Source organism: Diplotaxodon limnothrissa, linkage group LG16 (genome assembly GCF_057381915.1).
Source record: "Diplotaxodon limnothrissa isolate DT_005_m linkage group LG16, D_limnothrissa_male_GT1.1, whole genome shotgun sequence".
Taxonomy (NCBI): domain Eukaryota; kingdom Metazoa; phylum Chordata; class Actinopteri; order Cichliformes; family Cichlidae; genus Diplotaxodon; species Diplotaxodon limnothrissa.
In genome coordinates this window covers 33,218,324-33,237,763 of record NC_140611.1, presented here as the reverse complement: position 1 = coordinate 33,237,763, position 19,440 = coordinate 33,218,324, and the positions used below count along the sequence as shown (strand labels likewise).

Sequence of the window (19,440 nt, the reverse complement as noted above, 5' to 3'; positions counted from 1 at the left end):
CATTTCTAACATTTTGTAAATTGTAATTGATGTCTATTAGAAGGCATCTGAATTTGTCCTACTTTTTTCCATGTCAGTAATACTTTACCCTCATGCCAAATAATTTAATGCAAATACAAAATATACATTTATTAACAGAATATATTTTCAGAGTTTTGTCAGCCAAAAACTTAGTCTTATAGACCGATTATTATAGCATCTAATATTCCCTCCTAACTGTAATGTTCTTTGTTGTTTCTTTTTCCAGTTATTCAGTCAAAAACAGTTGGAAATCGAGACATCATTTTCCTTATTGACGGTACAATGGGAACAGCAAACATTAACAATGTGCGGAATTTCATCAGAGAGTTTGTGGAAAGCATGCCAATTGGTCCAGATCAAGTTCAATTGGGTATTGCACAGTTTTCTGCTTCCCCGAGAGTTGAGATGGATCTCAACACCCATGGGACCAAGGAGAAAATCATTTCTGCTTTGAGTACTATCAAACCAAGACCAGCACAGGTAGTCAACATCGGAGCAGCCTTGAACTTTGTCCGGGAAAGAATGTTGCAGCCAGAGAAGGGCAGCCGTATTCAGCAGGGTGTACCCCAGCTTGTAATGTTGTTAACCAGCAAAAGATCCAGTGACAGCGTGGAAGAACCTGCAAGTGCCCTGAGGGAACTAGGTGTATTGACCTTGGCTGCAGGCGCAAAGGCAGCTGATGAGCAGCAGCTGAAGCAGATTGCCATTAGTGACGATGCTGTGTTCTACGACAAGGATATACGACCACTGATTAGAACCAAGAAAGAGAAAATGATAAGTGCTCTTTCTACTTTAGCTGGAGGAGTACCCACCATAACAGGTAATGCTACATCTATATAGGTTGTTGAGCCCCTAAGTGCTTGAAATGAAGGCAACAGGACACCCTTTGGTTTGTGAAGAAATTTCGATCTCACCCAAGGGTCTTTTTCAGGTCAAAAACCTGTGGCGAGCCCGAGGTATTTAACCCATGGTGGGGTTATCCCCTTGGAATTGTTACTGATAGTCGTTAACCCACTCTACAATCATGTGAGCCACCGTGTCGATCAAAGAGTTGGTTCTTAATGTCACAGGGGAAAGTCCAGTCCAGTTTAAGAAATCAAAAACAAGTCTGGTTGCTTTCATTTCAAGTGGTCAGTAATGATTTGTCTTTCAGTGAAATTCAGGATAATTAGAAAGGGAAACCTAGGACTAAAATGAACTTTTGATAAATGTGATAGATAAGGAAAACTTTGAATAAATATGTGGAAAAACAACTAAAGCAAAAGTTTCCATTCAAAATTGAAAACTAGGACAATTCTGTGATTTGTGTGGAGTATAAACACAAGAGTCAGTTTCATGCCAGCTGAAAAATATAAATTGATCCTGAGTAAGTAGTTGTGTTAGTGACATTTTTAATGTTTAGTTGGCATTTTTTTCCCTACTTTGGTACTACGTCTTTGTGGTTTGAAATATTCTTCACTGTTATATTTGTAAATAATTGTTAAAAAAATACAAATTGAAGTAATAAATATTGGGCACTTTACATGTTAAATTCTTCATTTGCACAGAGAGAAATGTTGCAACAGTCAATGCGTCACTATTACTGAAAGCACATGTTCTTGGCATTACACAGAGAGTAATTAATACATTTTTTGTGCTTTTCTTCAGTGACGGAGGAAACCATAGTGGAGACTACAAAAATGGTCAGAGACATTGTCTTTCTTGTGGATGGCTCAAACTATGTTGGAAGCAGTAATTTGCCCTATGTGAGAGACTTTATGATCAATACGATCAACCAACTTGATGTAGGTCCTGACAGGGTCCAGGTTGGTCTCCTGCAGTTTGCTGACCGTCCAAAAATAGAATTTTACCTGAGCAACTACAGGACCAGGGAAGAGGTTGTAGAAAAAATCTCTCAACTCAGGCTGACCGGAGGCTCAGCTGTGAATACAGGAGCTGCCATGAATTATGCCCTGGACAACATGTTTCACTCATCAAGGGGGTCACGCAGAAGGCAAGGAGTCCAGCAGGTGTTGGTTCTGATCACAGGTGGTCCACCCCAAGATCAGGTTAAATCTGTGGCTGACAGGTTGGCTCTGGCTGGTGTTTTGACTTTCACCGTCAGTTCTGGACAAGCAGATGAGGCCCTACTCCAGAATGTTGCCTTTGTTCCAACTTTGGCTTTCCATGCAAGAAGCTTCTCTGGTTTACCAGGCCTTGCTGAACAAATCATGCCAGAGTTGGTAACAGTGGTTGGCGATACCGACGTGGCAGTATTCCAAGAGGAAACTGGTTAGTTTGGAATTTCTGTTTTCTTTGTCTAATAAAAATATGATCAACTGTATATCTGGCAAAACATAAATAAATGTGTATTGTATTTTTTTCCTTCAGTTGTTGGAGCTGAAAGAGATGTTGCTTTCCTCATTGATGGCACAGATCGAGTTCAAGCAGATTTTGCCTACATAAAGGATTTTATCATTAAAGTAATCGAACCACTTGACATTGGAGATGACAAGGTACGAGTTTCAGTGGTTCAACACAGTGAAAGGCCAACTCTAAGTTTTTACCTTAACACTTATAAAACCAAAGATGAAGTGATAAGAGCTGTCCAAGGACTCAGAGTGACTGGTGGACGTAGTTTAAACACAGGATCCGCTCTGAGATTCATGAAAGACACCATCCTGTCTGGCAGTTATGGTGGTCGTGCTGCACAAAATGTCCCTCAGTTTCTGATTGTTTTGACTGGAGGCCAATCTACGGATAATGTAAGGGAACCCGCTGGAGCACTGAAGACAGATGGAGTTGTACCGTTTGGTGTTGGTGTCAAGGACGCAGACCCAAAGCAGATTGAGGCCATCTCGCACAACCCTTCTTTTGCCTTCAACGTTAAGGAATTCAGTGAGCTCAGCACCATACCGCAAAGACTGAATAATTATGTGAGCCTACCAAGGGAAGAGTTAGAGGTCGTCCTACAGCAAGGTAAGATTATTTTTTTTCGGGTGTCCGGAACTCACAAAATCTGCAATTTTTGGTGCTTTATATCTCATCTAACTTATGTTAACCCCATTTTAATCTTAATTAGATTCTTATTGTTGTCTTAACACAAGATGATGCTGTAAAAATAAATATTGTGTTCCTAGTTGATGGCACTGATAACACTGGAAATGGATTGACAGACATTAAACACTTCATTAAAAACATAACAGAGAACCTTTATATCAGTGAGAACCAAGACAGACTGTCTGTGGTTCAGTTTGCAGATAACACTCAGGTCAGCTTTTATCTAAATTCTCACAAGACAAAGAATTACAATTTAAATGCGATAGACATTTTAAGGCACAAATGAGGGACATGCCATAATATTGGTGCAGCTCTACAGTTTGTGATGCATAGTGTCTTTACTTCCTCCATGGGTAGCAGAAGACTAAAAAGGAATCATCCAGATTTTAATTAAGTGGCAAACTGTCCACTGATAATGCAAGAAGCCCAGCTTTTCCTCTTAAAGAACATTACATTTTACATAACATTTTGGAGTGAGAGATGCCAAAATATCAGAGTTGGAAATGATTGCGCTCAAACCTAGTTTCACATATAAGGTTTCTGAATTACCCTCAGTCCAGTCACAACTTATTATTTCACTGAACAGACACAAAGACACTCAAGACAAAGCTGTCATGTCAGTGTATAAGCTAATATTATTTCATCAGGACAAGTTTTACTCCTTAGCACAGTTGCATTTTCTCATAAAACTAACATATCCCTAAACTCGAATGATTGATAAGATTTTATTTGGTGATTTTGGTAATTATTCACCCCATTATTTAAGCCATTTCTATTGTGTAAATTTCATGATTGTTCTCACTAAAAAGCCTATTCTAGCTGAAAAAGAAATAAATTTTGGTGTGTTTTTCGGTTTTATCTTTTCTTTCCAAGTGTCCATTTCACTTACTACTTTGAAGTCACTTGGAAGATCAGTCATTCAAATGTCTTATACATCTTTTTTGGTAAAAAGATGTTTTTCTTCCCACTTTTCAGAGCAATAGCTCACATCTTTACAGCTCAGTTTTTTCACTGAGCTTGACTTGCTCATGCTAATAAATATGCATGACTGTTAGAACATCTCAAATGCGTAATTCGCAAATCTTCTATCCATCCTTGTATCATCTAGTTGACACACGGAGGGACATAGTGTTTCTCCTTGATGGGTCAGATGACTCCAGAAATGGTCTCCCAGCTATTCGAGAGTTCGTCAGAAGAATGGTTGAAGAGTTGGACGTTGGCGAAGATAAGGTTCGAGTGGGCGTTATACTGTATAGTGATGATGCCTCAATTTACTTCAACCTAATAACTCACAGATCCAAAAAAGCTATTATCTATGCTGTAAGAAGTCTTCGACATAAAGGAGGGAAATCTCGCAATACTGGAGCTGCTTTACAGTTTGTGCAAGACCATGTTTTCACAACTTCATCTGGGAGTAGACACCTGGAGGGAGTTCCTCAGATTCTTTTTTTGCTCACTGGGGGAAAATCCAAAGATGATGTTTCCAGAGCTGCATTTGGACTAAAGCAAATCGGTGTTATGTCTTTTGCAATTGGAATGAAAAATGCTGGACAAGAGGAACTTCAAAAAATTGCCTTCTCCTCCAGATATGTTTTCAACTTGCCTTTCTTTGCTGAAATTTTGTCCATTCAGCCAGATTTAGTAGCATTTGTCCAGACAGAAATATCAGCTAAGCCTGCTACTGTTGTAGGTAAGAAACAAATGTAATATATAATTTAAATTTAAACTGACTCGCTGTTTCTGTTCTTGCTCATTTGGTCTTTCTTAATTTCAAATGTGATGAAACTGAATTATTTTCTGAAGAATGTCATTGATTCAGTTTCACATTTGTTAAATTCTCTTCACTGGCCAGACACATCTTACGTGTTACTTGCTTCTTGGTTGGCTGCCATCCTTTTTTTTTCTTGTACTCCAGAGAGCTTTTCTTTCTTTTCTTAAGCTCTCCCTTGAGCCAGTGATAATCACATCATTGACTGAAAATATGTTCTTTTGAACAAAAGAACTTGTTTGGCTTTAATCTATCTTTCATGCGTGAAAGATGAATATGCTACTTAGCTTGTAATTTCTCAATATCTTTCTTTGTTAGCCAGTTTTCCTACAAATTGTTGCATCTAACACATCGTTTAAAACAATAATTCTTTGAATTTCATTACCAGTTTTAGTATATTTGCCAACAACATAATGGCTAATTATTGCACTACAGTACATTTTGGCTTATGTTTATGTTTGACTGCTAAACGAGGTTTTCATATTCTTTCTCTGAATTAGAATCTCCTCAAAGAGACATAGTATTCCTTTTGGATGGATCGGATAATACACAAAGTGACTTCCCAGCAATAAGGAGTTTTGTGGAACAAATGGTAGAAACACTCACAGTTGATGAGAACAGAGATCGTATTTCTGTGGTTCAGTATAGCGGAGATCCACAGACACATTTCAATTTGAACACCTACATGGCAAAACAAGATGTTCTCGGTGCAATCCAACGTTTGAACCACAAAGGAGGCATATCCCTCAACACTGGGGTAGCTCTTGACTATGTAAGAAAAAATGCTTTTGCCGAGTCCTCAGGTAGTCGGCATCAACAAGGTGTCCCTCAGATATTGATTCTGCTGAGCGATGGAAGATCTCAAGATGATGTTGCAAGTGCTGCTGCTGCTCTAAAACAGGAAAAAATTGTTCCAGTCTGTGTGGGTACCAGTAATGCAAACATACTTGAGCTCCAAATGATTGCACATGACCCTTCCTATGCCTTCTCCATAACTCAATTTGATGATATTGAGAGAATGAATGATCAACTTGTGTCACTTCTAAAAAGGGTTCCTCGGCAGCAGCCAAGTCAAAAATCACAAAGTCCTTTAGGTAAGGCTTTTTATTGATGTTTTCATGGTCTATCTGTCTTATAATGCTTAACTCTAACTTAGCATCATCATTTCTGTCAAGATCCTGCAGGTCAAAATGAACCCATTCAACGTGATATTGTGTTTTTACTGGATTCCTCTGATAAAATGCAGAAAACCTTCAATGCTGTTCTTGGCTTTGTTGGAAGAATCATGGAGACACTCAGTGTGGACAAAAACAAAGATCGTGTTTCAGTAGTGCAGTACAGCAGAGAACCTTCTGTTGATTTTCTCCTAAATACATACAACACAAAGCAAGATGTTGCTGACAGTTTGCGAAGGTTGAGGCATAAAGGAGGTGAACCCCTCAATACTGGTGCAGCCCTGCAGTATGTCAAGGATAATGTTTTAACAGCTTCCTCTGGAAGTAGGCACCAGCAAGGTGTCCCCCAGATTTTGATTCTTTTAATTGGTGGACGTTCCAGTGATGATGTCAGAAATGCTGCTGAAAACTTGAATGAAATGGGTGTAACAACTTTTGTGGTTGGAATAGATCATGCAGACACCCTTGAGATTCAGTCTATTGCACAAAAATCAGACCGTGCTTTCCATGCAGCAGATATCAATAATCTATCAGATATTGAACAACTAATCATTTCTACCATGAAGGAGATTAAAAACCCTGCCATCAAACCACCATCGCACGGTAAGGTTGTAATGGTTAGCTCTTACACTGGGCGCGCGACTTAATGGATTGTCAGATTGTTGCAGACATGAAATCCCTTATTTTCGGTGAACGATAGATGATGAACTCCTTCACACTCAAATCTTTTGCTTGACAGAATCCTTTGCTTGATTAGTTGTAATTGAAGCACAAGCTGTGTATGCAGGATAAATGCATATTTACAAGAACAATTTTATTTTTCAATGTCATCATCAACCAGTTTGTTCAAATTCCTCTTGATTACAGATCCCAACGGAAGAGACATTGTTTTTTTGCTTGATGGTTCTGATGATTCTCAGCAAAAATTCCCAGATATTATTGACTTTGTAAAGAGGATAACAAAGCATCTAAACGTTGATATAAACAAAGATCGCATGGCTGTGGTCCAGTACAGTGACACTGCAGAGATTAATTTTAACTTGAGTCGTTATTCAACAAAGAATGATATTCTTAAAGCAGTAAATGGTCTGAGACACAAAGGGGGTTATCCTCACAACATTGGAGCTGCTCTCCAGTACTTGAAGGAACATGTATATACCCCTATGTCTGGTAGTAGACGTCAGGAGGGAATTCCACAGATACTCATACTACTGATTGGTGGACGATCTGCAGATGACATAAGAACCCCAGCCAGAATGATGAAGCAAATTGGTGCCATTTCAGTTGTAATTGGGACATCTGATGCTGACACTCTAGAGCTACAGACAATAGCTCATGAACCCAAGTACGCGCTCCCAGTTGCTGAATATGGACAACTTCCTAGTGTTCAGGAAGATGTGTTGGCATTGATAAGAGAGGCTTTGCACCATGTAGAACAAATTGCTCCCACAGCAGGTCTCGGTAAGAATCAATGTTTTCATTATCTAGTAAAGAAGAGAGTTTGGAGGATTTTCAGAAACCGTCATTGTCACATTCTGTTTACATTTTTTTTTTTTTTGCAGATTCTAAGAAAAATGATGTAGTGTTTCTCATTGATGGATCATATGACTCACTGAATGGTTTTGAAGAAATACGAAGCTTTATTGAAAAAACTGTGGAAAGTTTAAATTTGGGCAATGATAGAGACCAAGTGGCTGTTGTTCAGTACAGTCGTGATGCCACTGTTAATTTTTACTTGAATTCTTATTCTTCCAAGAATGATGTGCTCAATTCCATAAGAACAATGAGACATAAATTTGGAAGACCACTGAACATTGGAAAAGCACTGGAGTTTGTCAGAGACAACGTCTTTTCTGCTTCAGTTGGAGGCAGACGTGCAGACTTGGTCCCTCAGTATCTGTATGTTTTTAGTGGTGGAAGATCTGGAGATGATGTCAGAGGACCAGCACAATCACTCAAAGACAATGGCATCAAAACCTTTAGTATTGGAACGGAGAATGCTGATACTTTGGAAATGCAAACTATCTCCTATACACCAGCACATTATTTTTATGTCACAAACTATAATAATCTACAAAGCTTAGATCCATCAGTGGAAGCCATGTTGAGGGGCACTAAAGAAACAACTGAATTTTCAACTATTGGTAAGAGTAACAACAATTTATAATAGCTTCCTTCTGGACATGATTGCATATCATGATTATCGTTTAGGTTATATGTAAGAGGTAAATGTTGTAAAATATTTCATAACCCATTTCAGATACATCTGTGACAGCAGAAACAGGATTCCAGAGTGCTGATATTGTTTTTCTTCTTGATGGATCTGATGATATGCAACCAAGTGAACAACAAGCTTTGGAATTTGTCAGAGAGTTTGTCAAGCAAATAGAAATTGGGCCAAGAAAAGCACAAGTTGCTTTAATCCAGTACAGCACAGAGCCCACAACTGAGTTTCTTCTAAACAAATACTTAATGAAAGATGATATCATTAATCATTTGGACAACATGAAACTGAAAGGAGGGTCCACTGTGAACATTGGTGTAGCCCTTGATTATGTGAAAAATAATGTCTTCACTGCTTCATCTGGAAGCAGAGCACTGCATGCAGTCCCACAGATACTGATACTCTTCAGTGGAAGAAATTCAAATGATGAAATCTTAGGTCCATTAGAAAGGCTCCGAAATGTGGGAATTGTTCTTTTTGGCATTGGTGTGAATAATGCTGATAGGTTTGAGATGGAACAATTAGCTCCTACAGCAATGTATTTTATAAAGAATACTTCTGACTTTCCTCATGTGAGAGAGCAGTTGCTGTCTGTCATATCCTCTCTCAAAAGTACTATCACACCTCATGTGGGTAAGTGAAAATAACATTTGATGATATGAAGTTTGATTAAACAAATATCTCATTTAATATTATTTAAATACAAACCTTGTAAACCTCATGCTGAAGTGTCTTCAACAGTAATTTGATGACTGTTGAATTGGTTAGAAACAACATTTAGACATTTACATGATTTTGAATTTTTTTAGGTTCAAGCTCCAGCATAAAACGAAATATTGTATTTCTCATTGATGGATCTGATGATGTCAGGATGAGTTTCAGTGCCATACGTGAATTTGTTGCCAAAATGGTTGCGAGCTTTGACCTGGACCAAAGAAAAGATAAAGTTGCAGTTGTGCAGTATAGCAACAATGCTGAACTTAACTTTAATCTGGATACTTACAAAACAAAAGCTGATGTCCTAAAGCACATTACAAGTCTTAAACCCAAAGGTGGAAGGCCACAGTATATTGGGGCAGGACTGCAATTTGTGAAGGATAATGTCTTTGTTCCAAATGCTGGAAGTCGACAAGATGAAGGAGTCAAACAAATACTTATTGTATTGGCTGGTGGAAGATCAAGAGATTCTCCAAGAGGACCAGCAAGTATGCTTAAAACAGCAGGTGTCACTACATTTGCAATTGGATCAAGAATGTCCAATTCAGCTGAGATGGAAATGATTTCATCAAACCCAAATTTCAAATACTCAGTCCCAGACTTTGTAAATCTGCCTCGAATTCAGGAAAGTTTGAAGAGTCACTTTACTAAAATGGCAGTTGAAGGGGAAACAATGGGAGGTAAGAATTTAAATGATTTGTCAAATTTAATACGTTAATTTTAATATGTAGATTTTATTTAAGTGAATTAGAGGTGAGTAAAAATTAATCAGCAACTGTATTTCTAATTAAAGAAGAAAAAAAGAAAACAATGAGTGTGAGTTGAATAAATGGCTTTATGTTGAAGAACATTTGACAGGCCAAGATAAACATGTTGAAAACTTTATATCCCTTAGTGGTCAGACAGCCAGCAGGAAGGGATGTGGTGTTTTTGCTGGATGGATCTGATGCTACTAGAAGTGGATTCCCAGCTATGAGAGACTTTGTCCAAAAACAAGTAGACACACTCAGTGTGGATGATGGCAAAGACCGTGTGTCGGTTGTTCAGTACAGCAGCGATCCAGCCGTCCAGTTCTATCTGAACACGTACACCACAAAAAGAGAGGTCCTTGACAGTGTCAGAGGTTTGAGGCACAAAGGCGGACGACCCCTCAACACTGGAGCAGCTCTCCGGTACTTGAGGGATAACGTCTTCACGGCCTCTGCCGGAAGCAGGCGGCCCTCAGGAGTTCCGCAGGTCCTAATATTGATCACTGGTGGAAGATCATTTGACAGTATTGATGAACCAGCCTCTGCTCTCAAACAGCTGGGTGTCTTGACCATTGCAATTGGAACCCGAGGCTCTAACCCCAGAGAACTTCAGACCATAACTGGCGAGCCCAGTCATGCTGTATCTGTGTCTGAGTTCACTGACCTTCCCAATGTTCAAGAACAGCTCTCTTCTGTAATGAGCACAGTGCCAATGAGGGTCACACCTTTGACCCCAACAGTAACTGGTAAGAACATGACCCATCTTCAAAGTCCAGTATCATTGTAGGAAACAGTGTGAAAAGAAATCATTTGGTTTTGCTGTGTTTAATCAGCCAGTGGATTGTTTTTCCTTTTTTTTTTGTTCTGTTTTCGTTTTCGTTTTTTGTTTTTTTTATAAAATAGTTGTGGTTGTAAAGAAAGAGTTCACTTTTACCATGGTGCTTTTTAGCTGCAAAATATTTGATTGACCAAGTTAAACATATGGTAAATCTCATGTCTCTTAGTGGTCAGACAGCCAGCAGGAAGGGATGTGGTGTTTTTGCTGGATGGATCTGATGCTACTAGAAGTGGATTCCCAGCTATGAGAGACTTTGTCCAAAAACAAGTAGACACACTCAGTGTGGATGATGGCAAAGACCGTGTGTCGGTTGTTCAGTACAGCAGCGATCCAGCCGTCCAGTTCTATCTGAACACGTACACCACAAAAAGAGAGGTCCTTGACAGTGTCAGAGGTTTGAGGCACAAAGGCGGACGACCCCTCAACACTGGAGCAGCTCTCCGGTACTTGAGGGATAACGTCTTCACGGCCTCTGCCGGAAGCAGGCGGCCCTCAGGAGTTCCGCAGGTCCTAATATTGATCACTGGTGGAAGATCATTTGACAGTATTGATGAACCAGCCTCTGCTCTCAAACAGCTGGGTGTCTTGACCATTGCAATTGGAACCCGAGGCTCTGACCCCAGAGAACTTCAGACCATAACTGGCGAGCCCAGTCATGCTGTATCTGTGTCTGAGTTCACTGACCTTCCCAATGTTCAAGAACAGCTCTCTTCTGTAATGAGCACAGTGCCAATGAGGGTCACACCTTTGACCCCAACAGTAACTGGTAAGAACATGACCCATCTTCAAAGTCCAGTATCATTGTAGGAAACAGTGTGAAAAGAAATCATTTGGTTTTGCTGTGTTTAATCAGCCAGTGGATTGTTTTTCCTTTTTTTTTTGTTCTGTTTTCGTTTTTGTTTTTTGTTTTTTTTATAAAATAGTTGTGGTTGTAAAGAAAGAGTTCACTTTTACCATGGTGCTTTTTAGCTGCAAAATATTTGATTGACCAAGTTAAACATATGGTAAATCTCATGTCTCTTAGTGGTCAGACAGCCAGCAGGAAGGGATGTGGTGTTTTTGCTGGATGGATCTGATGCTACTAGAAGTGGATTCCCAGCTATGAGAGACTTTGTCCAAAAACAAGTAGACACACTCAGTGTGGATGATGGCAAAGACCGTGTGTCGGTTGTTCAGTACAGCAGCGATCCAGCCGTCCAGTTCTATCTGAACACGTACACCACAAAAAGAGAGGTCCTTGACAGTGTCAGAGGTTTGAGGCACAAAGGCGGACGACCCCTCAACACTGGAGCAGCTCTCCGGTACTTGAGGGATAACGTCTTCACGGCCTCTGCCGGAAGCAGGCGGCCATCAGGAGTTCCGCAGGTCCTAATATTGATCACTGGTGGAAGATCATTTGACAGTATTGATGAACCAGCCTCTGCTCTCAAACAGCTGGGTGTCTTGACCATTGCAATTGGAACCCGAGGCTCTGACCCCAGAGAACTTCAGACCATAACTGGCGAGCCCAGTTATGCTCTATCTGTGTCTGAACTTACTGACCTACCCAAAGTGCAACAGCAACTTGAGTCCTCTGTGGAAGCTGCAGTTTTTGAAGTCACCCCAGAATTACCAACCGTAATTGGTACGTTGTCAGACACATCCTGTTGCTTGCTCCAAAAGTTATTAATTTTAGCTACAGTGAGGAAAAGCAAATAAATGAATGTGATGTGTGTATAGGTTTTTTGTGCATTTCAAACCAGTTGGTAGCATGCTGTGGTCTTTCTAAAACAGAAGTAGGCCAGGCTAGTGTTGTTAAAATATTAGTGTGCCAGTGAAAGATAATCTCACAAGCTTTGTGAAAGGTTTTCATTTTTTTGTCCTACTGTCTTTTCTCAGCTTCACGTGACAGAAAAGATATTGTATTCCTTCTGGATGGTTCTGATGGCACAAGGAATGGCTTTCCTGCCATGCGTGATTTTGTAGAGAGTGTGGTGGAGAAAATCAATGTGGGAGAAAACAAAGACCATGTCTCTGTGGTCCAGTACAGCAGAGAACCAGAGGTCCATTTCTATCTGAACACATATACCACAAGGGAGGATGTGGTGGACTCGGTCAGAGGGCTTAGACACAGAGGAGGAAGACCCCTAAACACTGGGGCAGCTCTCCAATACGTCAGAGACAACGTCTTTACAAACTCCTCTGGAAGTAGACGCCTGCAGGGTGTCCCACAGATATTGATCTTACTAACTGGGGGAAGGTCTTTTGACAATGTAGATAGCCCAGCCTCAGCTCTCAAACAGCAGGGCATTTATGTGATTGGCATTGGAACTAGGACCTCAGATGCTAGAGAGCTGCAGAAAATATCATATGAGCCCAGTTATGCTCTGTCAGTGTCCGAGTTCACTGACCTTCCCAGTGTCCAACAACAGCTCTCTTCTGTAATGAGCAAAGTGATAGTGAGGGCCACGCCCATGACACCAACAGTGACCGGTAAGAACGTGACTCCTTTGTAATCTCCAGTATCATGGTAGGAAACAGTGTGAAAAGAAACCAAATGTGATTTGCTGTGTTTAGTTAGCTAGTGGATTGTCTTTTTTTTTTTTTTTAAATAGTTGTGCTTGCGAAGAAAGAGTTCAATTTCAAGATGTTTCTCTTTAGCTGCAAAATATTTGATTGACCAAGTTAAACATATGGTAAATCTCATGTCTCTTAGTGGTCAGACAGCCAGCAGGAAGGGATGTGGTGTTTTTGCTGGATGGATCTGATGCTACTAGAAGTGGATTCCCAGCTATGAGAGACTTTGTCCAAAAACAAGTAGACACACTCAGTGTGGATGATGGCAAAGACCGTGTGTCGGTTGTTCAGTACAGCAGCGATCCAGCCGTCCAGTTCTATCTGAACACGTACACCACAAAAAGAGAGGTCCTTGACAGTGTCAGAGGTTTGAGGCACAAAGGCGGACGACCCCTCAACACTGGAGCAGCTCTCCGGTACTTGAGGGATAACGTCTTCACGGCCTCTGCCGGAAGCAGGCGGCCCTCAGGAGTTCCGCAGGTCCTAATATTGATCACTGGTGGAAGATCATTTGACAGTATTGATGAACCAGCCTCTGCTCTCAAACAGCTGGGTGTCTTGACCATTGCAATTGGAACCCGAGGCTCTGACCCCAGAGAACTTCAGACCATAACTGGCGAGCCCAGTCATGCTGTATCTGTGTCTGAGTTCACTGACCTTCCCAATGTTCAAGAACAGCTCTCTTCTGTAATGAGCACAGTGCCAATGAGGGTCACACCTTTGACCCCAACAGTAACTGGTAAGAACATGACCCATCTTCAAAGTCCAGTATCATTGTAGGAAACAGTGTGAAAAGAAATCATTTGGTTTTGCTGTGTTTAATCAGCCAGTGGATTGTTTTTCCTTTTTTTTTGTTCTGTTTTCGTTTTTGTTTTTTTTATAAAATAGTTGTGGTTGTAAAGAAAGAGTTCACTTTTACCATGGTGCTTTTTAGCTGCAAAATATTTGATTGACCAAGTTAAACATATGGTAAATCTCATGTCTCTTAGTGGTCAGACAGCCAGCAGGAAGGGATGTGGTGTTTTTGCTGGATGGATCTGATGCTACTAGAAGTGGATTCCCAGCTATGAGAGACTTTGTCCAAAAACAAGTAGACACACTCAGTGTGGATGATGGCAAAGACCGTGTGTCGGTTGTTCAGTACAGCAGCGATCCAGCCGTCCAGTTCTATCTGAACACGTACACCACAAAAAGAGAGGTCCTTGACAGTGTCAGAGGTTTGAGGCACAAAGGCGGACGACCCCTCAACACTGGAGCAGCTCTCCGGTACTTGAGGGATAACGTCTTCACGGCCTCTGCCGGAAGCAGGCGGCCCTCAGGAGTTCCGCAGGTCCTAATATTGATCACTGGTGGAAGATCATTTGACAGTATTGATGAATCAGCCTCTGCTCTCAAACAGCTGGGTGTCTTGACCATTGCAATTGGAACCCGAGGCTCTGACCCCAGAGAACTTCAGACCATAACTGGCGAGCCCAGTTATGCTCTATCTGTGTCTGAACTTACTGACCTACCCAAAGTGCAACAGCAACTTGAGTCCTCTGTGGAAGCTGCAGTTTTTGAAGTCACCCCAGAATTACCAACCGTAATTGGTACGTTGTCAGACACATCCTGTTGCTTGCTCCAAAAGTTATTAATTTTAGCTACAGTGAGGAAAAGCAAATAAATGAATGTGATGTGTGTATAGGTTTTTTGTGCATTTCAAACCAGTTGGTAGCATGCTGTGGTCTTTCTAAAACAGAAGTAGGCCAGGCTAGTGTTGTTAAAATATTAGTGTGCCAGTGAAAGATAATCTCACAAGCTTTGTGAAAGGTTTTCATTTTTTTGTCCTACTGTCTTTTCTCAGCTTCACGTGACAGAAAAGATATTGTATTCCTTCTGGATGGTTCTGATGGCACAAGGAATGGCTTTCCTGCCATGCGTGATTTTGTAGAGAGAGTGGTGGAGAAAATCAATGTGGGAGAAAACAAAGACCATGTCTCTGTGGTCCAGTACAGCAGAGAACCAGAGGTCCATTTCTATCTGAACACATATACCACAAGGGAGGATGTGGTGGACTCGGTCAGAGGGCTTAGACACAGAGGAGGAAGACCCCTAAACACTGGGGCAGCTCTCCAATACGTCAGAGACAACGTCTTTACAAACTCCTCTGGAAGTAGACGCCTGCAGGGTGTCCCACAGATATTGATCTTACTAACTGGGGGAAGGTCTTTTGACAATGTAGATAGCCCAGCCTCAGCTCTCAAACAGCAGGGCATTTATGTGATTGGCATTGGAACTAGGACCTCAGATGCTAGAGAGCTGCAGAAAATATCATATGAGCCCAGTTATGCTCTGTCAGTGTCCGAGTTCACTGACCTTCCCAGTGTCCAACAACAGCTCTCTTCTGTAATGAGCAAAGTGATAGTGAGGGCCACGCCCATGACACCAACAGTGACCGGTAAGAACGTGACTCCTTTGTAATCTCCAGTATCATGGTAGGAAACAGTGTGAAAAGAAACCAAATGTGATTTGCTGTGTTCAGTTAGCTAGTGGATTGTCTTTTTTTTTTTTTTTTAAATAGTTGTGCTTGCGAAGAAAGAGTTCAATTTCAAGATGTTTCTCTTTAGCTGCAAAATATTTGATTGACCAAGTTAAACATATGGTAAATCTCATGTCTCTTAGTGGTCAGACAGCCAGCAGGAAGGGATGTGGTGTTTTTGCTGGATGGATCTGATGCTACTAGAAGTGGATTCCCAGCTATGAGAGACTTTGTCCAAAAACAAGTAGACACACTCAGTGTGGATGATGGCAAAGACCGTGTGTCGGTTGTTCAGTACAGCAGCGATCCAGCCGTCCAGTTCTATCTGAACACGTACACCACAAAAAGAGAGGTCCTTGACAGTGTCAGAGGTTTGAGGCACAAAGGCGGACGACCCCTCAACACTGGAGCAGCTCTCCGGTACTTGAGGGATAACGTCTTCACGGCCTCTGCCGGAAGCAGGCGGCCATCAGGAGTTCCGCAGGTCCTAATATTGATCACTGGTGGAAGATCATTTGACAGTATTGATGAACCAGCCTCTGCTCTCAAACAGCTGGGTGTCTTGACCATTGCAATTGGAACCCGAGGCTCTGACCCCAGAGAACTTCAGACCATAACTGGCGAGCCCAGTCATGCTGTATCTGTGTCTGAGTTCACTGACCTTCCCAATGTTCAAGAACAGCTCTCTTCTGTAATGAGCACAGTGCCAATGAGGGTCATACCTTTGACCCCAACAGTAACTGGTAAGAACATGACCCATCTTCAAAGTCCAGTATCATTGTAGGAAACAGTGTGAAAAGAAATCATTTGGTTTTGCTGTGTTTAATCAGCCAGTGGATTGTTTTTCCTTTTTTTTTTGTTCTGTTTTCGTTTTCGTTTTTTGTTTTTTTTATAAAATAGTTGTGGTTGTAAAGAAAGAGTTCACTTTTACCATGGTGCTTTTTAGCTGCAAAATATTTGATTGACCAAGTTAAACATATGGTAAATCTCATGTCTCTTAGTGGTCAGACAGCCAGCAGGAAGGGATGTGGTGTTTTTGCTGGATGGATCTGATGCTACTAGAAGTGGATTCCCAGCTATGAGAGACTTTGTCCAAAAACAAGTAGACACACTCAGTGTGGATGATGGCAAAGACCGTGTGTCGGTTGTTCAGTACAGCAGCGATCCAGCCGTCCAGTTCTATCTGAACACGTACACCACAAAAAGAGAGGTCCTTGACAGTGTCAGAGGTTTGAGGCACAAAGGCGGACGACCCCTCAACACTGGAGCAGCTCTCCGGTACTTGAGGGATAACGTCTTCACGGCCTCTGCCGGAAGCAGGCGGCCATCAGGAGTTCCGCAGGTCCTAATATTGATCACTGGTGGAAGATCATTTGACAGTATTGATGAACCAGCCTCTGCTCTCAAACAGCTGGGTGTCTTGACCATTGCAATTGGAACCCGAGGCTCTGACCCCAGAGAACTTCAGACCATAACTGGCGAGCCCAGTTATGCTCTATCTGTGTCTGAACTTACTGACCTACCCAAAGTGCAACAGCAACTTGAGTCCTCTGTGGAAGCTGCAGTTTTTGAAGTCACCCCAGAATTACCAACCGTAATTGGTACGTTGTCAGACACATCCTGTTGCTTGCTCCAAAAGTTATTAATTTTAGCTACAGTGAGGAAAAGCAAATAAATGAATGTGATGTGTGTATAGGTTTTTTGTGCATTTCAAACCAGTTGGTAGCATGCTGTGGTCTTTCTAAAACAGAAGTAGGCCAGGCTAGTGTTGTTAAAATATTAGTGTGCCAGTGAAAGATAATCTCACAAGCTTTGTGAAAGGTTTTCATTTTTTTGTCCTACTGTCTTTTCTCAGCTTCACGTGACAGAAAAGATATTGTATTCCTTCTGGATGGTTCTGATGGCACAAGGAATGGCTTTCCTGCCATGCGTGATTTTGTAGAGAGAATGGTGGAGAAAATCAATGTGGGAGAAAACAAAGACCATGTCTCTGTGGTCCAGTACAGCAGAGAACCAGAGGTCCATTTCTATCTGAACACATATACCACAAGGGAGGATGTGGTGGACTCGGTCAGAGGGCTTAGACACAGAGGAGGAAGACCCCTAAACACTGGGGCAGCTCTCCAATACGTCAGAGACAACGTCTTTACAAACTCCTCTGGAAGTAGACGCCTGCAGGGTGTCCCACAGATATTGATCTTACTAACTGGGGGAAGGTCTTTTGACAATGTAGATAGCCCAGCCTCAGCTCTCAAACAGCAGGGCATTTATGTGATTGGCATTGGAACTAGGACCTCAGATGCTAGAGAGCTGCAGAAAATATCATATGAGCCCAGTTATGCTCTGTCAGTGTCCGAGTTCACTGACCTTCCCAGTGTCCAAGAACAGCTCTCTTCTGTAATGAGCAAAGTGATAGTGAGGGCCACGCCCATGACACCAACAGTGACCGGTAAGAACGTGACTCCTTTGTAATCTCCAGTATCATGGTAGGAAACAGTGTGAAAAGAAACCAAATGTGATTTGCTGTGTTCAGTTAGCTAGTGGATTGTGTTTTTTTCTTTAAATAGTTGTGCTTGCGAAGAAAGAGTTCAATTTCAAGATGTTTCTCTTTAGCTGCAAAATATTTGATTGACCAAGTTAAACATATGGTAAATCTCATGTCTCTTAGTGGTCAGACAGCCAGCAGGAAGGGATGTGGTGTTTTTGCTGGATGGATCTGATGCTACTAGAAGTGGATTCCCAGCTATGAGAGACTTTGTCCAAAAACAAGTAGACACACTCAGTGTGGATGATGGCAAAGACCGTGTGTCGGTTGTTCAGTACAGCAGCGATCCAGCCGTCCAGTTCTATCTGAACACGTACACCACAAAAAGAGAGGTCCTTGACAGTGTCAGAGGTTTGAGGCACAAAGGCGGACGACCCCTCAACACTGGAGCAGCTCTCCGGTACTTGAGGGATAACGTCTTCACGGCCTCTGCCGGAAGCAGGCGGCCATCAGGAGTTCCGCAGGTCCTAATATTGATCACTGGTGGAAGATCATTTGACAGTATTGATGAACCAGCCTCTGCTCTCAAACAGCTGGGTGTCTTGACCATTGCAATTGGAACCCGAGGCTCTAACCCCAGAGAACTTCAGACCATAACTGGCGAGCCCAGTCATGCTGTATCTGTGTCTGAGTTCACTGACCTTCCCAATGTTCAAGAACAGCTCTCTTCTGTAATGAGCACAGTGCCAATGAGGGTCACACCTTTGACCCCAACAGTAACTGGTAAGAACATGACCCATCTTCAAAGTCCAGTATCATTGTAGGAAACAGTGTGAAAAGAAATCATTTGGTTTTGCTGTGTTTAATCAGCCAGTGGATTGTTTTTCCTTTTTTTTTTGTTCTGTTTTCGTTTTCGTTTTTTGTTTTTTTTATAAAATAGTTGTGGTTGTAAAGAAAGAGTTCACTTTTACCATGGTGCTTTTTAGCTGCAAAATATTTGATTGACCAAGTTAAACATATGGTAAATCTCATGTCTCTTAGTGGTCAGACAGCCAGCAGGAAGGGATGTGGTGTTTTTGCTGGATGGATCTGATGCTACTAGAAGTGGATTCCCAGCTATGAGAGACTTTGTCCAAAAACAAGTAGACACACTCAGTGTGGATGATGGCAAAGACCGTGTGTCGGTTGTTCAGTACAGCAGCGATCCAGCCGTCCAGTTCTATCTGAACACTTACACCACAAAAAGAGAGGTCCTTGACAGTGTCAGAGGTTTGAGGCACAAAGGCGGACGACCCCTCAACACTGGAGCAGCTCTCCGGTACTTGAGGGATAACGTCTTCACGGCCTCTG

At 41.7% G+C, this 19,440-nt stretch overlaps 5 protein-coding genes and 1 pseudogene across 8 annotated transcripts in view; all 6 read left to right on the top strand.

The window, feature by feature from the left end:
* LOC146616506 (collagen alpha-3(VI) chain-like) overlaps positions 1–19,440 on the top strand; it is a 104,409-nt gene that overhangs the window by 12,339 nt on the left and 72,630 nt on the right. For all 3 annotated transcript variants that reach the window (XM_085375164.1, XM_085375163.1, XM_085375162.1), the window contains 3 exons: positions 248–841; positions 1,669–2,292; positions 2,392–2,979. In XM_085375164.1, the coding sequence (XP_085231290.1) occupies positions 248–841; positions 1,669–2,292; positions 2,392–2,979 (1,806 nt within the window). The remainder of the gene's footprint in view (positions 1–247; positions 842–1,668; positions 2,293–2,391; positions 2,980–19,440) is intronic.
* On the top strand, positions 3,098–3,894 carry LOC146616526 (collagen alpha-3(VI) chain-like; annotated as a pseudogene).
* On the top strand, positions 3,954–5,017 carry LOC146616525 (collagen alpha-1(XII) chain-like). Its single transcript, XM_085375192.1, has one exon. It carries the CDS (start codon positions 4,105–4,107, stop codon positions 4,765–4,767), a length of 663 nt encoding a protein of 220 aa, XP_085231318.1. The 5' UTR covers positions 3,954–4,104; the 3' UTR covers positions 4,768–5,017.
* LOC146616524 (collagen alpha-3(VI) chain-like) lies at positions 6,661–9,798 on the top strand. Its single transcript, XM_085375165.1, has 4 exons — positions 6,661–7,464; positions 7,566–8,147; positions 8,264–8,860; positions 9,037–9,798. The coding sequence occupies exons 1-4, from the start codon at positions 6,828–6,830 to the stop codon at positions 9,660–9,662; spliced, it is 2,442 nt and encodes an 813-aa protein (XP_085231291.1). The 5' UTR covers positions 6,661–6,827; the 3' UTR covers positions 9,663–9,798.
* LOC146616523 (collagen alpha-3(VI) chain-like) lies at positions 10,760–13,867 on the top strand. Its single transcript, XM_085375193.1, has 4 exons — positions 10,760–11,297; positions 11,556–12,155; positions 12,410–13,003; positions 13,227–13,867. Exons 1-4 carry the CDS (start codon positions 10,775–10,777, stop codon positions 13,865–13,867), a joined length of 2,358 nt encoding a protein of 785 aa, XP_085231319.1. The 5' UTR covers positions 10,760–10,774.
* LOC146616522 (collagen alpha-3(VI) chain-like) lies at positions 15,826–18,914 on the top strand. 2 transcript variants are annotated; one of them, XM_085375172.1, is made up of 3 exons: positions 15,826–16,348; positions 16,607–17,206; positions 17,461–18,169. In XM_085375172.1, exons 1-3 carry the CDS (start codon positions 15,826–15,828, stop codon positions 18,075–18,077), a joined length of 1,740 nt encoding a protein of 579 aa, XP_085231298.1. In that variant the 3' UTR covers positions 18,078–18,169. The 2 variants fall into 2 exon arrangements, with proteins under 2 accessions (XP_085231298.1, XP_085231299.1); XM_085375173.1 differs by lacking the exons at positions 15,826–16,348; positions 16,607–17,206 and adding an exon at positions 18,274–18,914 and having other exon boundaries at positions 17,289–18,054.

Coding starts and splice junctions, on each gene's coding strand:
- LOC146616523 (XM_085375193.1), top strand. CDS start 10,775: ATGAGAGACTTTGTCCAAAAACAAGTAGACACACTCAGTGTGGATGAT. Junction 12,156..12,409: donor AGAATTACCAACCGTAATTG/GTACGTTGTCAG, acceptor GTCTTTTCTCAG/CTTCACGTGACAGAAAAGAT. Junction 13,004..13,226: donor CATGACACCAACAGTGACCG/GTAAGAACGTGA, acceptor CATGTCTCTTAG/TGGTCAGACAGCCAGCAGGA.
- LOC146616525 (XM_085375192.1), top strand. CDS start 4,105: ATGACTGTTAGAACATCTCAAATGCGTAATTCGCAAATCTTCTATCCA.
- LOC146616522 (XM_085375172.1), top strand. CDS start 15,826: ATGAGAGACTTTGTCCAAAAACAAGTAGACACACTCAGTGTGGATGAT. Junction 16,349..16,606: donor TTTGACCCCAACAGTAACTG/GTAAGAACATGA, acceptor CATGTCTCTTAG/TGGTCAGACAGCCAGCAGGA. Junction 17,207..17,460: donor AGAATTACCAACCGTAATTG/GTACGTTGTCAG, acceptor GTCTTTTCTCAG/CTTCACGTGACAGAAAAGAT.
- LOC146616524 (XM_085375165.1), top strand. CDS start 6,828: ATGTCATCATCAACCAGTTTGTTCAAATTCCTCTTGATTACAGATCCC. Junction 7,465..7,565: donor TGCTCCCACAGCAGGTCTCG/GTAAGAATCAAT, acceptor TTTTTTTTGCAG/ATTCTAAGAAAAATGATGTA. Junction 8,861..9,036: donor TACTATCACACCTCATGTGG/GTAAGTGAAAAT, acceptor GAATTTTTTTAG/GTTCAAGCTCCAGCATAAAA.